Source organism: Dipteris shenzhenensis, chromosome 13 (assembly GCF_047967505.1).
Source record: "Dipteris shenzhenensis isolate YYH24624 ecotype China chromosome 13, Dip_SZ_1.0, whole genome shotgun sequence".
NCBI lineage: Eukaryota > Viridiplantae > Streptophyta > Polypodiopsida > Gleicheniales > Dipteridaceae > Dipteris > Dipteris shenzhenensis.
In genome coordinates this window covers 21,658,485-21,675,638 of record NC_141608.1, presented here as the reverse complement: position 1 = coordinate 21,675,638, position 17,154 = coordinate 21,658,485, and the positions used below count along the sequence as shown (strand labels likewise).

At 41.4% G+C, this 17,154-nt stretch overlaps 1 protein-coding gene across 3 annotated transcripts; it reads left to right on the top strand.

The window, feature by feature from the left end:
• The first annotated feature begins 2,616 nt into the window (after positions 1 to 2,616).
• Positions 2,617 to 10,865, top strand: LOC147895168 (uncharacterized). 3 transcript variants are annotated; one of them, XM_087384286.1, is made up of 5 exons: positions 2,617 to 2,876; positions 3,225 to 3,439; positions 4,254 to 4,622; positions 10,201 to 10,420; positions 10,543 to 10,865. In XM_087384286.1, exons 2-5 carry the CDS (start codon positions 3,312 to 3,314, stop codon positions 10,807 to 10,809), a joined length of 984 nt encoding a protein of 327 aa, XP_087240412.1. In that variant the 5' UTR covers positions 2,617 to 2,876; positions 3,225 to 3,311; the 3' UTR covers positions 10,810 to 10,865. The 3 variants fall into 3 exon arrangements, with proteins under 3 accessions (XP_087240412.1, XP_087240411.1, XP_087240410.1); XM_087384285.1 differs by having other exon boundaries at positions 2,617 to 3,114; XM_087384284.1 differs by having other exon boundaries at positions 2,617 to 3,439.
• The last annotated feature ends 6,289 nt before the right edge of the window (positions 10,866 to 17,154 follow it).

Below are 17,154 nucleotides of genomic sequence, written 5' to 3'. Positions count from 1 at the left end.
GTGGTACCTATGGATTGTGTAGAGACCAACATGTATAAATATCTCTCAATGGAATGAAGCTCCCACTCTTTGGGGTTCACTATTGTGTTCATGTGAATAATCTCCATTGCATCCATGCTCTCTTACACTATCGTGTTCTAGCATGTCCTTACCCTTACACTCCCTACCCTTGTACTCCCTCCTCCTCCCTTAGCTTTGCTGCTACTCTACACACACAATGCTCTCATCATTGTTGTTCTAGACTGCACTTCTGGCCCTTGTTGCCACAGGGTTAACATTTCCCCTCTCCCCCACACATGCACACATTTGTACAACTCCCACACCCAGCGTCTATTGATGGACACTCCTACACACTTTTCTCCTCATTGACATTGCACACATCTGTTATCCTCTCTACTAACAATAAGTACTTAATCTCACAACAAGACACACTCCAACAACCTTGTCACACCCACGAACAACTATAACTCCTCTATACACTTCCTAGCCTCCATTAAACTTTTGATGTGTTTCCATGCATGAACTCTCTCTCGAATGAGCTATGTCAATGATGTCGATATTACTGCTTGGAGATGCCACTAAAGCTTTAGCACAAAAAACTTCCCTAATTTTTTTTGTACAATTTCTCCTTAAGATTTGGCCACCCACTTTTGTGACCACTTGGCACGCCTTTTTGTTAGCTCCAGACCTATCGGAGTCAACTCAGAGTATTGGCTGCTTTTTGCTTCATCCAATTTCTGTTTATCCTTAGCCTTGGCCTTTGCTTTGTTGTTCACATCTCACTTCGATTGGTTATTGAACAGCTCCATTTTGGGATTTTAACATAGATATGTATGCATGCACACATGCACACACAATAATCCAAGATGTCAAACATATAGCATATGATAGTGTGCAGGTTACACTGATCTAGAAAAAGAATCTAATCTAATTTTTGAAAAAGTGAAAAAGAAATCCCTTAGACCTTGATCATCATGTGATGCTCACAATCACATTTCATGATCTTTGCATTCACTCCATGTTGCTCCTCTTTGTGCGTTATGTACTTTGTTAATTAATAAATGTGAAATTTGTAGCATCTTAGGGACCCATTAGCTCTCCTTAATCATATGCCTCCTATTTTAGGTCAATCATCCCCATCTTGAGTGGTCTAGAAGGATAGCCCCAAACACAATGTCCACCCTCATATAAAAAAGATTTGAATGCAAAATCTTCCGTACTTGTAGATAAATGCACTTACCACTCTTGTTTGTTGAACACAGAGAGACGAAAGGCTATTATACAAGTAGTCAACACCTCGCTCTTCGTTTATTTGCATGGAAGGCTCCATATGGAATAGTGCAAATAGCAAAAGTGAGGTGGCCACATTTGACCCCTATCAAACATGGCAACTGTAATGTTGCTACAATAATATGTCGCACAAAACTCCATTTATCTTACTCTAAACCAAACTTAGACTGCGTGTAGTCATTAGGAAGTGACCACATGTCACCCACGTTTATACCATTGGTAATGATGGTGGATATCAGTCATGAACTGTATAGACATGCTAGGTCAGAGGATGGCAGCCTAATAATGTTGATGTGCAAGTATATTATGTAATGTCATTGCTTTGGTCCTAGTAGACTCGGCCTTTTGTCACATTGCCCTCCTTAATGGTGGGAACATGTATAAGGGAACATATTGAAGGAGCGCAACCATTTTGCTATCAGGATTGTTTGATCCTAGGACATTCCCGTATGTGGAGGGAATCTTGGTGCGATTGATGATGTGTCAACATGGTAGCTAAAATTCTATTCTATGAAGGTGCCTTGATTTGATGATTTGGCATGGGAAAATGAGAGAGCTACATGAGTGAAAGGTCTTATGTGAGAATGAAGTTGTGAGCTCGTTCTTTTAATTGAAAGACTGCCATAGCTTTTATGCATGTTGTGAGCGTGATACTGACTATATCCCTCTCTCCCTGATGAGATTACTGTTTGATCGTTTTACCTTTGAAACTGATAAAAAAGTTAGTGTTTGGCGTTGTTACTAGACAACCAGATTTTCATGATGGGTGACAAGTAGGGTTCGTGAAAAGAGAGCCTTGGCATTCAATCGGAGAAAGTTTCAAATTAGTTGGTTGGATTGTCTATTGTCTCTCGAGAGAGGGGTTTAACCTAGAAACTGGTTATTAGCCTTCGTCCCGAAACCCGTGGGGTAGATGGTTAGAATTTTCGACTTTTTCAGCTGTATTGCCAGTCAATTCCCTATTAGAATTTCAAATCTGTCAACTTGATTGCCATACAATTAAAAATCAGTGGGCTGACCTTCCCCTCCCTCCGCCCCCCTACCCCACCCACACCCCAGACCAATTCTGTATATGGGATTTTTTACAACAGGGCCCTCCAGTCGGATGTTATGAGAATCAGGGGCACATGTCAGCGGGAAGCGAATAGGAACCTATTAGAGTTACAGGCACATGTTCGGACCCCGACGCGAACGACGGTGCATATTTGATTGGGGGGAGTCGAGGAACTTTGGTAAGGTGTGTGGGAAGGCTAGGTTAAGTTAAAGCAAGGGTTTGGAAACTGTCTCCATAAGAGAGCTCCAGCTTTTGGATTGGTGGACGAAAATCTTGCAGTTTTTTTCTTCATCCTCTTCTTCCATTTGAAGAAATCTTTGCAGTTTTTTGTGCCATTGAAGAAATCTTTGCACTGTTTGCCTCATCCTCTGCTGCCATTAAGCGGCGAGGAAGATTGGAGCAGTGTTTTTCACGCGACTGCGCAGTGTTTTTTCACCGGCTCGATCGATCTTGAGAGAATTGAATCTGAAGAGAAAGGGACGAAGGAATCAGGGAAAATCCCTCCCAGTTTTTGCCTCGAATAAGGTCGCAGGTACGGGTCTAGGGTTTCCACTTCCAGGCCTTTTGCTGCTTTTGAAACACCTTTTCCTTCCCTGCACCACGGCCGAAAGTAGGGAGCCCTGCTGGAATCCCCCCCGCGCCGGCTAGACTGTCGACAGGTGGGTCTTTTGTTGTGCTTAAAATCGGATTCTTGAGGCAATGACGATTTAGAGTTATGGCGGAAGACTTCCATGGATCTTTTCAGTTTGCGTTTTGCGCCTCTTTGCAAGGTAGGTCGTCGGCTTCAGCATCTTGGAAACTTGCATTTGTGTTGACTTGTTTTGCTTTGATGGTTTTCTTTTTCGGGGGAAGGCTGTGCTGAATTTTGTGTCTTTTGCAGCTCCGTGCGAAAGGGGCATTGGTTAAAAACTTTGGAGTGACTTTGGAGGCTTTTGAACGCTATTGAGTTTCTTGCAATTGTTAAAGGATGGCGCGATCTCGTTCTCGTTCTCCGTCTCGGAAAAGCAGGCGGCGTCGTTCTCCAGAGACTAATCATAAGCACAAGAGCCGTAGACGTGACAAAAGCCGATCTCCTCAGTCGCATGCTAATAGCAGGTCTGTGATAACGATTGAACTCTGTCTCTTGCTGCCGGGTTTCCAAAGACATGCGGAGCTGTTATCATGTTTGAGTCGGCAGCAGCAGGGTCGAAGAAGTTGTGTAGAGTAAGAGTCATAGGTCATAGAAGAGCGAATTGAGAACTCGTAGGAGTTCAAGCTGACTTGAGGGAGGGGCAGGGGGTTATGGAAAAGATGCCGCCGTTCGGAAAAGGCAGGAGGTTTTAAGAATTTCTCTTCAGGAAGCTTTCTGCGCATCTTCGAAACTTGAGGGCTGCTCTTCTTTACCTTGACGGTACCATAGATATTCCCAACTTGTCCAGTCCCAATTCATTTATTCTAAAGATAGCTTTTATTTAGCAATATATAATTTGAAACAAATCAAACACACTTAATGCATTTTACGAGGGAGGAGCAGAGTATGAAATCTGTCTACAACATGGAAAGGAAGAGGACGACTAAAATTGTGTAAAGAGTGCACTACACCATGGAAAGAACTTTTCTTAAATACTTAGCAACAACCTGGGTGCTGTAACAGAACTGAAAGAGGCTCACAGGAACGAGTTGCAGTGCGCATGGTGAAGAATTTTAAGCATTTGCAAGGCAAAGCAAATTTCCGTTCCTACGTTTGGTTAAATTTATCTGTATGAGAAGCTGTTTTGGATAAGAGTGATGGGGGAAGCAAGGGTTTGAAAATCAAAGGGATGTGAGTAAGTGCACCATGTGTTATATTTGATGGCAGTTGGATTGATGTGTGTTGACATTTATTTGTCTTAGCCGTGCTAAGTTCAAGTTTCGTTCCCAATTAAAACAGGCACAGAAGTCGGTCCCCAACTTCAAAGAGGAGTCACAGGAGTCGATCTTCTACCCCGAAACGATACAGTCACAGGAGTCGATCCTCCACTCCGAAAAGATATAGCCACAGGAGTCCGTCATCCACTCCAAAAAGATACAGCCACAGAAGTCGCTCGGCGACTCCGAAGCAAAATCACAGGGTGCGGTCACCGACTCCCAAAAGACATCGCAGGACTCCATCTCCTGTACTCAAGAAGTCTCGAAAGCGAACAAACCATAGTGTATCAAGGTCTCCTCCCTGCAAATCACAAAGCCCTAGTCTTCTGTCACATGAACGAACGAAGGCACTAGAAAGAGCTCGGGAAGAGGAGTTGTCAGAGAAGAAAAGGTGCATCTCTATACTTTCCCTATTTTGTATTGATGTGCACCCTCACAGCACCATCCAATTCACTGAATCCCTGGAAGCTAATTATAAAGCTAGCTATGAGTTTTTGCAGTTATTTTCGTTACCCTTGAGGCTTGACAGACCCCTCCATCGTCATGCCAATGGTATGCTGCTGGATGCATGCTGCATCGGCATTCCACGATAACCTTAGCTCACTTGTGAACCCTCGCATTTAATGATGTAAGTCTAGATTCAATGCATGCCATGCATGGAGCATTTGTTGAACTTTGTGTGTGTGTTCTGGGAATGTAAAGGCTGCTGTGCAGTTTGTTGAAGCTTGGTGAGTATTCTGAGTATTCCTGAGCTTTCTGCGGTCCAAATCTCTAAGATAGGATTAAGTTGTAATTGATGTAGATGTCAACGTTTTCGTGCGATGCTCGTTAGTCTCAAATCTTTGGTCACTCGTATATTTTCTATTCCTTTGCCCCTTTCTTCTCTCATTTAACCCTAATTTTTTGGTTCTTAAGTTCAGTACCCCTTCTTCATCCTTTTATACTCCTCTGGCTATTTTTCATGAACTCAATGTCGTGCTTTTGTTATCACATAGTTCTATATGCTTTAAATTTTAGAATACATGTAGGCCTCTGTATTTAAGTTACGACGAATGCATCATTCTTTGTTAGGGCGAGAAGTTTGGAGCGGGATCAAGCTTGAGGTTTGGAGTGGGATCAAGTTTCTTTGTGAGCATCATGCATGGTATCTGTCTCTCTAGATGTCTTGTCTTTCTTCCCTCCTGGAGTTTTTATTTAGTGAAGAGTACTCCATGAGCTAATGTGAAACTGCATCAGCAACGGAAAGGCCTACATGTTCCATCCATGAAATGGGTTGTGCAGTTATGCACACTTTGTCAGTTTTAGGACTAAAGGCATTAGATTTGTGATTGAATCACTATCATTTTCTTTGATAAAAAATGTATGGACGGAATTGTGTTAATTTCAAGTACTTATATGTGCTTAATAGTCAAGGCTCTCTCGAATTTGGACAAAGGTATATGATCATTTACGATCTTATGAATGAATTCCAAAGGCTAGGTGCATCTCCATAGCATAACAGGACATCAATTGTCCGAACGTGGGCAGGATCTAAGGTATATACTGTATTGCAAGTCCTGATATGTGCTTAATGAAACCATGGTGACATGGGACAAATATACAGATATTTTTGTGGTCTTACTTCTTCAGAAGAAGATCAGCATTTGCTAAGCAAGGCTCTCGCATGCATACTTTGCATATGTTGCAAGGACCAGTAAAAGTGATGAACAATAAACGTCCCACTAAATGTCGGAGACCTACTTTGGCACAATGTAGCTGCCTGTAAAGCAAAGTGCTAATGATTATGGAATGCGCAGTGGACTGTTTGAGCTATCTTGAAATAGATAGTGGAGCCTCATAAGAACATGGGAATATGTAAGGGGGAGGACAAGTTTTAAGGCTAGAATGGAGAGATCTAAGATACGCAAGGTTCTTCTTTCTTTATTCGAGCTCCTAATCTGATCTTCTGGATTGAGATATTTTTAGAGAAGTCTAGGTACTTTAGATGTTTCTGGCTATTTTCATGGTCTCCTCTGTGCAATCCTGAGTCCACAGCTGTGTTCAGCAAATTAGCCCTATCTGCTCTCATTTAATATTTTTAGTTGTTTAGTTCTCTTTTTTTGGTGAAACTAATTTTCCATTACGGAAGAGCACTGTACCACGGGGAAGTCCTTTTTTTGAAAGCAGAGGGATTTCCTAAACAAAGAAAAACAATCTAGGCGTCCCTCTAACAAAGAACACAACGATGTCAAGCCACTCACAGCAATCCCAACCATTAAAGACAAATACTGTTGAATGGATAGGGTCAACCCCCCCCCCCAACACCCGCCCCCCCCCTCTGATGGGTCAGAGGAACTGAGCTCTATAGCTATACAGACTTGCCAGGTCGGCTGAGTTGCAGGTTGGGTTGACCTGTTGCTAGGTCCGTTGATTGACTTGTCTGGTTGGCCAGTCTGAGGGTTACCAAGCCGTTTAAAAGGCCCAATTGTGGGGGCAATTCTTGGTCAAGGTGCAGCCCTTGGTTAGCATTGAGCTCTACAGTGAACATACCTACAGCATGTAGGAGAGTGCATGTGAGTGCAGGAGGGAGCAGCAGGCGGAGTTCACTGTAGATCGCACTATTGAAACCTGTTGCAGAGGGTTCAGCAAACAGAGCTCGTGTCGCTGCCAGGCCTCAGCATCTGTTTACTGCAGGTGGTGATACACCTTTGGAGCTTCTTGTGCACGGATTTCTATTCTATAGATGACATCTATTTTAGCTGTACTTCTGCATACTCTCAGATTTGAAAGCGTTTTGTATCTTTTCTTCTATCTGCATAAGCAAGATAAAGCAGGTGTTGTATACTAGGCATATCGTCTGCTTGGATGTCTTGCTTTCTCAATTGGTGATTACAAAGACATTATGTTGTATTTAGCTATGCTATGCTTCAGACAAATGTAGGTGTGTTTTCCAACAAAAATTCCTCTCAAGGTCTCCATGGGTCTTAATTAGGGACTTATTCTACCATATAGAGAGAGTGGCCATGACACTCAGAAGGCCTGATGGCTGAAAGCGAGATCACACCATTGCCAACAGAACAGAAGACAGTTGTTATGTGCACCAATGATCATGCATATAGAGCCTATGTTCATTCAGCAAACAGAATTGTATCTTGTAAGAATGAGGCAAACCAAATTCAACCAGTAAAGGACTGAACATCCTCAAATTGTAAAAGTATAGCCATCTCAGAAAACCCCTTGAGATAGCTTTATCAAGGAAGATTCCGGAAAGAAAACAGTGCACCTGCAGCTGCCAACAAAGTTTTATTGCTCTTGTTGTTCAGTAGTGGACATTGGGCACTTCCTGGGGCAAGCTGATTTTATGGGATGGCCTCCCAATGCCTTCTCTACCTTATCCCTTTTTTCAAAAAAGGTACTCTTTGTTGCTCATACCCCTCTTCTTGAACGAGTGTCATTCTTAGCTATTGTGCAGGATAAACTGGCTAGTTATTCTCAGATCATGGTTTCTTGAAACAACTTGCGCGAGGAGCTTGTGCTGACAATGAGTGCCAGACACTAATGACAAATGAGAAGCTTTACTAGTACTGCTTTATTGGTAATGGCTGCTTGATCGTGTTAACTTCACCCGATAAACTTTATTGGAATGTAGTGAGATGTGCAGTTTGACCACCTCTATTATAAGAAATTCATCGCATCTAGCTAATGTAGGTCATGAACAACTCCGGAATATATTGCCTGTCCGTGCCCATCTACCGAGCAGTTGCTATAATGGCATTTAGATAAAAGATGCTCACCCTACCTGAATATACAATCTCACTTGAATTTGCTTTTTGAACATGGAGCCTCTCGAGATCTCCACGGGTCTTAGTTAGGGACTTATTCTACAATATAGGGAGAGGGCCATGCCACTCAGAAGTTCTGAAGACTGAAAGCCAGATCGCACACTTGCCAACGGAAGACAGTGGTTATGTACACCAGATCATGTGGATAGAGCCTATGTGTTCACAGAATCGTATCTTGTAAGAATGAGGAAAACCAAACATGACCAGTAAAGGCCCAACTGCATCGATCATCCTCAATTGTAAAATTATGGGCAGCTCAGAAAAACCCTTGGGCTAGCTTTATCAAGGACGATTCTGGAAAAAAAACAGTGCAATTGCAGCTGCCACCAAAGTTTTATAAGCTTTTGTTGCTCATTAGTAAACAGTGGGCGCTTCCTGGGGCAAGCTGATTGTAAGTTCACTCTCCCTATTCACTCTCCTCTGTTCACTCTTCCTGTTCTCCCTCAAAACACAGTGAATCGAGATGAAACTAATTGGAGAATTCTCTAATTTCAAGCTCAAAATTCATGTCATCACAGGTGCAAAATCTTGTAGCCTTGTTGCTATCTTCGGTGTGGCATAAACCATAGATTTATTCATTAATTACTCCCCTCTGCCTCCCCCCCCCCAAAGCCTCTTTTTCCTCCTCCTGCTCAGCCACTCAGCACCTCCCTCCTTCCGCTCAGCCACTCCCTTCCTCCCTCTCTCCCCCGCCTATACTTGACACAGAGAGAGAGAGAGAGAGAGAGAGAGAGAGAGAGAGAGAGCAAGTGATGGAGGGATATATAGAAAGAGGGAGGCTTCGAAACAATGCAGCCAGAATCTTCTAGAGTGCCCTCGATCAATTGCTCCCTTTGCTTACCTTAATCACTCGATTAATCACACCCCTTGTGTGATCCCCCTCATCTTTTACTAATTAATGAATAAAAGTTATTGTGGGGGCTCATTGCCTCCTCTAACTTAGCTCTTAAAAAAAAAGGGTAGTATTGCTTCATTGGTAATGGCTTCTTGTTTGTGCTAACTCCACTAGAGGAACTTTATTGGAATGTAGTGAGATCTGCAGTTTGGCCACCTTCATCATAAGAAAATTTATTGGCTTTAAGTGAATGTAGGTCATTAAAAACTTTGTGCCCACCTACCCTGTTACAGAGCAGTTGCTATAATGGCATTTAGGTGAACGACGCTCACCCTACTTGAATATACACTCACTTGTATTTATTTTTCTAACGTGGACTCAGCTGCTTTCGCAACTGTTATGTTTTGGATTAATGGCAACAGCCATTTGAGGATGAACTAATGCACATCTTTATCTCGGGAGGGTTTCATTCTGGTGCTCTGTCTGCACCACGTTACGCATGTCAGTGCATCCTTTGCCTGGATACTTTCCAAGTCCAGTGCTCCCAGTTTTTGTGCTCATTGTAATGAGTCGCATGACATTTTGTTGCCTTGTGACTTATCTTAACAATGGCATCTACATGCTTTACATGTACCTTTGGACCTCAGAGTTTGCAGGGTGATTTTTAGCTCCCATATGGTTTACAAGCTGTTCTCAAGTTTTGTGAAGACTTGCAAATTCAAAGGTTAGTGCCCTTAATATGCATTTTTAAACATGGACAACTTTTTTTAAAACATGGGTTCTTCTGAAAAGGGATCCTGAAGGTATATATTATAGCTCATGGTTAACTGTGCAAGTTTATTCCATCCATCTAGTAGGCACATTCAGTTATAGTCTACAAGGCTTTCTTTAGGTGGCCCATAATCTGACATGGGAATGTGCAGATGATGGGTTGGAATCTGGAACCTTGTGGACATAATATATTAATAAAAACATATTGACCTAATAGTCTTTCTAAAAGTTTTGACACTTTTCGTGCCCACAATCTTTCTATACCACGACCCATGGTTGCCATAGGGAATGATGACCAATCATAGAAGCAAATTTGCCCTTTTTTTAAAGGTCCTAGGAAGAATTTGTATACTGTGATATTGAATTTTGGCAGCAGGTCTTCTACCCAGGTGAGAGCAGATGAGGTCACGTTTTTAGCATGTTTCTAAGAAAGGTACGTTTATGTTTTACTTGACTTGTATGCATGTTGAAGCTGCAACAGTTTATTTGATTTGTCTCTGCGTGATTTTAACCACAATGTGAATCTTCATATCAATGTGTAGGCGGCAACAAGAGGCTGAGCTTAAGCTGATTGAGGAGGAAGCATTAAAGCGTATAGAAGCAGCTATTGAGAAGATAGTGCAGGATGCACTGGAGTCAGAAGAGTTGAAATTGGAGATTGAAATGAAGTTACAAGAGGGTCGAAAGAAGATCTCTGAAGAAGTTGTAATGCAGCTGGAGAGGGAGAAACAAGAAGCTGTAGTGGAAGCTCAAAGGAAAGAAGTAAGTCAGTGCTCATACTTTAATTGGCTTCTTGAGATTGTGGTTGGGTTTTTGAGATTTAAGGAATCTTCTAGCAATAGCTAACTGTAGAAGTATTTACTAACCTGTTCTTTCTTTCTCAGGAAGCAGCTCGTTGCCAAAGGGAGGAGCTGGAGAAAATGCTGGAAGAAAACCAGCGGAAAGTTGAAGAATCGCAGCGAAGGGCTGCTGAAGAGCAGGCAAAGAAAGAAGAGCAGCGGTACCATGAGCTGGAAGTTCTTCAGCGGCAGAAAGAGGAGGAGTTACGAAGAAAGAAGCTTGAGGAAGACCAAGAGCGTGCACAGCAGATGAAAATATTGGGAAAGAAAAATGCCCGCCCTAAATTGTCATTTGCGCTGGGATCAAAGTGATGTGGGTCTTAAGAGCTCGTTGGGTACATGAAAAGAAAAGCTTGCATTCTTTTTTACTTCTTTTCTGTGCAGTTGGAGGGTCTTGTCTTGTATCGTATGTCCTTTTGAAAATAGGTATAAATTTGCATGTTTATTTTTATTTCGAATCAGGTATTAATTTATACTAGAGCGAATTGGGGAGTGATGTGGGACAGAAATATATGATGGCAAACAATAGACTTTCAAATAGACACATGGTTGAGCACATTGAAGGAAATAACTTTTGTGAAGCTTGCAAGATTGCCTATTATAAGATGCAAAAAGAAAACTTGACACCAAATGATTACATGGGAAAGTTTTCATAGGTCATCACTTACACTTCCTATTTAAATATGACTCTTAAGTATATTTTTTGATTTAAAAATAAGTTAAATCTGCTTCTGTAAATGATAAAGAAAATCACAACTCTTTATAAAGTGCATACAACGGAGTTATGGATTGGGTGTGGGAAAGAGACATACAATTGAATTTTTGTCAAAGTCTCGAGGGGACCACTAAGAAATATGTATGATAGCACGCGTGATCAACGAAAGGGGTTTTATATCTTTATGGAGTTACATAAAATACACATACGTAAGGGGTGTATTAATTCAAAAAGTGGGAATTTCCATACATAAGGGATACTTTAATCATCTCAAAATTTGTAGAAGGGGCGTATATAGGATATAGAATTCCGTAGGTAGGGGTTTTTTTAAATACCCCTTCGTAGGTAGGGGTTTTTTTTAATACCCCTTGATTGCACGTGCTATATGGGGTTTTTACATAGTGCCTCCCTCGGGCAAAGTAGGGTCACTTCTAAAAATGCTTAAAGGGCACCCTAGGATATGAAGATTGCCATTGCAAGACATAGAGATTATGCTTGCATTGTGATTTGTGAGGAATCAACCTGTTAATGCATCATGGATGATTGTACAACATATGAAGCATTACGCAAGGCACCAAAGTTTATGGTAGGTCAAAATCAAGGACTAATAAGACATATATCTATTATTTGGTGGAGACCACTAAGGTTCATTTCATATAAAATACCAGAGAACATACGTCGAAAGACCCTTAGTGGTTCATTTCATATAAAATAACAAAGAACTTACATCGAAAGACCCTTAGTGGTGATTCCTTCTTAGGGAAGAAGAGAAAGCATAGCGACTTGAGTAGAATGGCTACCAAAATGGTCAAAGCTAAAGCTTCTCTCTTTGCATTACTATTTTCACTAATTTTAGATGAGGAGTAAGCTAGTATAATGGTTAATGTGGATAAGAAAAAAGCACATGGACTTGATCAATTGGTTGACAAGACTTGGGCTGTGGGTGAAATAATGGGATCTTGATGCCACATCAATGAAGGATCTAAGAGCAAAAATGCTAAAGGTAATGGAGACAGTTTATGAAAGAAGAAGACCAAAGTGCACCGTACAGGGTATAACAGCTGGTTTTGCTTTTATCTTTTCCTACAATATCTTGCAGTTAAAGAATGATACAAAATTGGTACTCATCAATGGTGTTGATACTGAGCACTTCATGACAATAACCACTGATAATTCAAAGAATCCATATGTGGTTTTAATGGATTAATTACAACAGTTGGAGTGACGTGGATAGGTGACCTTGAACGATTTATTATAGAAGTTCCTTTAGTAGATAAAAAAGTTCAACTATGGTCCTTTTCATCACAAAAGACAAAGGGTCCCCTTGTATCCCAGTCTATCATATGCAGTTGGGTATCCATTTTTAAAAGTATGTCATGATCTAATTCTGCACCATGACTTGATCATCCTAGAAGGCATGGGTATTCAGGTCTTGCAACCTTTCTTGGCTTTTTTCTTAGCAAGGGGTGGTCCCACTTAATCCAAATTCCAATGAAGTGTCTGGAGCTCTCATTTGAGAAGGAGCAAAGTTGAAACTAAGTGCAGCCATGGTGGACTATCAAAAGTGAAAGAATCCATCCTTGATAGTTGATATGACATAAGTATTATTGAATGATGGATGGATGGTGGCACTATACCAAATGCGTTTTGCTACTAAAAAATTACTATGGCAAGGTGTTAATGTAAATATCATTGGTACTAAATATCAGTTGGACTACTTTGACATATATTACAATTGCACTACATTTTTTGAAGATGAAAGTGTTAAAGAACCCAATGAGGATAAAGAAGATAGTGATTCTAAGAATTTGGACTCTAGCTAGGTGATGAGGATGACATCTCTATGTTCAATGAGAAGCATTGAAAAGAAATGCACACAAAGATGAAATTGGATCCACTATCACAAAGAGTCACATGGATCGCACTTATCATATGAGAAGGCCAAAGGCAAGAAGTAATCCACCACATCAAAGGAAAATGGAAGGCTATAGAAGCGGAAGTAAGAGAGAAATTAAAACCGCCACCCAATGTCTCTTTTAAAGCATAGGAAAGTGAAGAAGGTGAAGCTAGCAAGGAAGACTTACCTATAGGAGGCACCAATGAGCTACAATATCAAAGCTTGAAGATTGATCTAAAGGACCTAGAAAGGAGGAGTTACTGAGAGGTAGTGATGAGCCTACAATGATGAGCGTATTATTCAAACCCTGGTAGTCAAGCACTTGAAACTAAAGAGCTTGGGACTTAGAAACATGGTAGTTGAGAGCTTGGCAGTCAAGAGCTTCGAGTTTCAATGTAAAACAAATATTTAAATTTAAAAGTAATCCACCTTTTGGCTTCCATTAATGTGTATTATTTGTGTTGATGTCTTTAGTATCATTAATGTGTACACACATTCTTACGAGGATTTATAATCTTTGTGTTTATGAGTTTGAATTTATACTTAAAGGGTATACATGAATGTCTCTTCCAAATTTGTAATTATATTAAATGTTCTCATTTTTATGTATAATTTGAATCTATAGAAATGGTATTTCTTCCTTGGTTGGTATGTCAACTAGGCCTAAAGGGACAACCATGGAGGTCATCTTTTATCTTTGAAACACCTAAATTCCATCTTATGAATTTTGAGCTTAAGATCACGTAAGTTTGAAGAGGTAATACAAGATGATTGCCAATGTTCCTAAATTCAATACATTTTCATGTACATATATAAAACAAAAACATTCTAAAATGCAAGAAACTATGTGATGTATACTAATGACTCCACAATCCATCCCTCCACTATGCTTCTTTGGCTCTAGCTCTTTGCCTTACAAATCTCTTCAAGGTTTTTATAAACCATTGAAGGAAAAGCATCCAACGACTATGAATGGTTCCTGCAATGGTGACCTCGTCAACTACGTGTACAAGCAAGTGCACCTAAGTCATCATAATGCTTGAGGGAAAGTGCTTCTCAAGCAAGCACACAGCTTCATTGGAGTCCACCTTAGCCCTCTTGATGCTCAATACACAGAGATCTCTTTTTGTGAGATCCACCTATTCCACATGCACTTGTAAGATTCAATATTTTATACCCATAATTTAAAATTGTATGAAATATAATGAAGGTGATATGATAGTAAGCATACCTGACAATGCCTCTCATCTTGTAGATAGAAGTTCTAACATCTTTTGATAAGCATCGTCTGACTGTAATTGGGAGGATAAACTACCCAAGTAACAAAGGAGTTATAACAATGTGTCACAATCATATAATCTAATTACATGAAAGCATCACAATCTTAATTCTACTCTTGTTTCAAGCTAACATGTAGAATACTTATAAGACCTTATGCCAATCATGGGACTTGAGGCCACTAAGCTTATTGTCCCTTGTAAACGCTCCCCTTAGGCAACACGTGTCCCATGGGTGTCTAAAAAGATGCAATATCCACCTTGATCCTTGCCTCCTCTACCTTGGAAAGGATCCATGGTGCCTTTGGGAGAACAATTCATGGAGGACGCTCTTGGGTTCCTGAACCACCCTCTTGAGTTGTAGAACCATGCTCTTGAGTTCTATGCACATGCTCTTGGGGCCATAAGTGAGGCATCCTACCCATCTCGTGCAAGTATTCTTGCACTTCCCTATGTCTTTGTTACCAACCAAGTGTGCCCAAATAGAAGCCCCCACATTCTTGAAGATATGCATGGGATCCAAGAGGTGATTGATTTGTAACTGGCCCCAATATGGAAGCTAGTGAAAGATAGATATAGCGAGTCCATACCAGGAGGAGGCTCCTCACTATTAGCTCTCCAATCCTGAATCCAATCACTTCCCTTCCTATGGGGACTAGTGGTGGATCAAGTTGACATTCACGTGCAGGATGACAACGGAAGATATTGAGTATGACCTTCATAAACCATCTTCCTCATATGTTTGGAGTGTCGCACATTCAAACCAGGGCCACAAATAGGACAAGCATGGTACCCTTGTGTTTTAAGTCCTACATATATGCATGAACACATAGGTCATTAGATATGCATAGATCGCACCACAATAGAATCATAAAGGTTTAAATAGGCATGCAAAGGAACATACCTATGCATACCCCAAATCCCAGTCATGCATGTTCCACATCGAAATTCCCCTAATGCACATGTCTGCGGCTCACCTCGAGGTTCAAGAAATATCAAAGACACATATGCCACTCCATAGGGTCTACAACTCAATCAAGGATGCCATGTACATGTCCATATTTTTGTCCTTGTACTTCCTTGGCACAATTAGGGCAAGCATGAGGTGTCCTTTATTATTAGCCATGGTGGGATATTGTAGTTCACCAAGACTATGGGCCATGTCGATCAAGATGTGGAGCGTAACTCGAAAGGGTTCACGCCATCCATTGTGAGCTCGAGATGTAAATTTTGTGGCTCCCTCGCAAAGTATGGACACATGTTGTCTATGTGCTTCCAAGTAGCACAATCAGCTGGGATCCTCAACGGTGGACCGGTGTGTAGCATGCCGTGTCATCAGTTGTGCAATGGACTTGCATCTGAACATGTGCTGTATTCTGGGGATGATGGGAAAATATCTCAAGACCTTCACTAGGATTGTCTCCTCCAGCAAGTCCTATCTGTAGTGCATGCTCCACACTCTAGGCAATTAACCAAATCGCCATACTCGTGATGAAATAAAATACAATCATTAGGGCAAGTGTGGATGGTGTCATAATACATACCAACCATCGTCAACATCTTCTTTGCTTAGTCTTTCTCTAGAATTGGGCATGGTATTTGGGACAAGCAACATCTTTTGGAGCAACCTATTACAATTTGCATATCCAAGAAACTTGTGAATAAGATTCTAATTAATTAAAATAATTAGGAACAAGATACTAAGATCAAGGTTCCAAACCTCATCAAGGCTAAGACACGTGTCTGACCATCCATACTTTGCTTCCAAATTCAATATTGAGAGGCAAGCTTGTAGTTTTGGCATCCTTGCACCATCATACAATAGTGTTGATGCCAAATCTCACATCACAACCTCATGCTTAGACATCTCACCCCCATCTCCCATGGTGCCTCCAAAAAAAGAATCCATCATGTTCGCCATACCCTCGTCCTCCTCTAAAGGATCATCCTCAAGATCATCTTGATCGAACTATGGTGGTGGTGCACATGCTTCCTCACTGCTCTCCTCACATCCTGTATAGTATAATGATGCAAGGTTAGTGTGTGCAACAAGGACAAGCAATATAAATATCCATGAATCATTCAAATATCATTGGTTTACTGATGATGCATTAGCATGTCAACCAATATCCTCTTCTGGTGGTGCCTCTCCATACATTTGCAAGTGGCACATGACAATACAGCACGGATGATGAGCCGATCGCATGCAATGCATGCAAGGATAAGGCAATCTCTGATCAAGCCACTCCAAACTCTTGGGAGGTGGCCCCTTATTCGATGAGCTGTCACTAGTCATCCTCTCCACCTACACACATCCACAACCATCCCCCCAAGTCAAGTCAAACACCCAAACACCCAAATCCCCCAAATTTCCTCAAACCCCCTAATCCCCTCTCTTTCACTCCAAATTAGACATGTCAGCACGTCACGTCTACAGAGAATAGACCCTATGATCATGGGTCCGCCGCTCATAGGAGGAGATGTCATGGGTTGTACTCTCCAGAGGACTTCAATCCCACTGTGCCGTGGCCTACCCCTATGACTATCCTTGGGTGGACTCCCCATGGGCCAATTCCTCAGGCACCTACCCTTGCGACTACCCCCCGGGGAACTCCTTTGCTAGTAGCCCATGGCTTCGTTGAGAGTCCTGACAAGTTTATCACATCCATGAGCAATGTGGAGGGAGAGAGATTCTTCTTTCTCCTGTCCTAGAGGACCTCAGCTATTCCCTCTCCTACACTCCTCAGGGATAGATCAAGAACATCGAT

Coding starts and splice junctions, on each gene's coding strand:
- LOC147895168 (XM_087384286.1), top strand. CDS start 3,312: ATGGCGCGATCTCGTTCTCGTTCTCCGTCTCGGAAAAGCAGGCGGCGT. Junction 4,623..10,200: donor GAGTTGTCAGAGAAGAAAAG/GTGCATCTCTAT, acceptor ATCAATGTGTAG/GCGGCAACAAGAGGCTGAGC. Junction 10,421..10,542: donor TGGAAGCTCAAAGGAAAGAA/GTAAGTCAGTGC, acceptor TTTCTTTCTCAG/GAAGCAGCTCGTTGCCAAAG.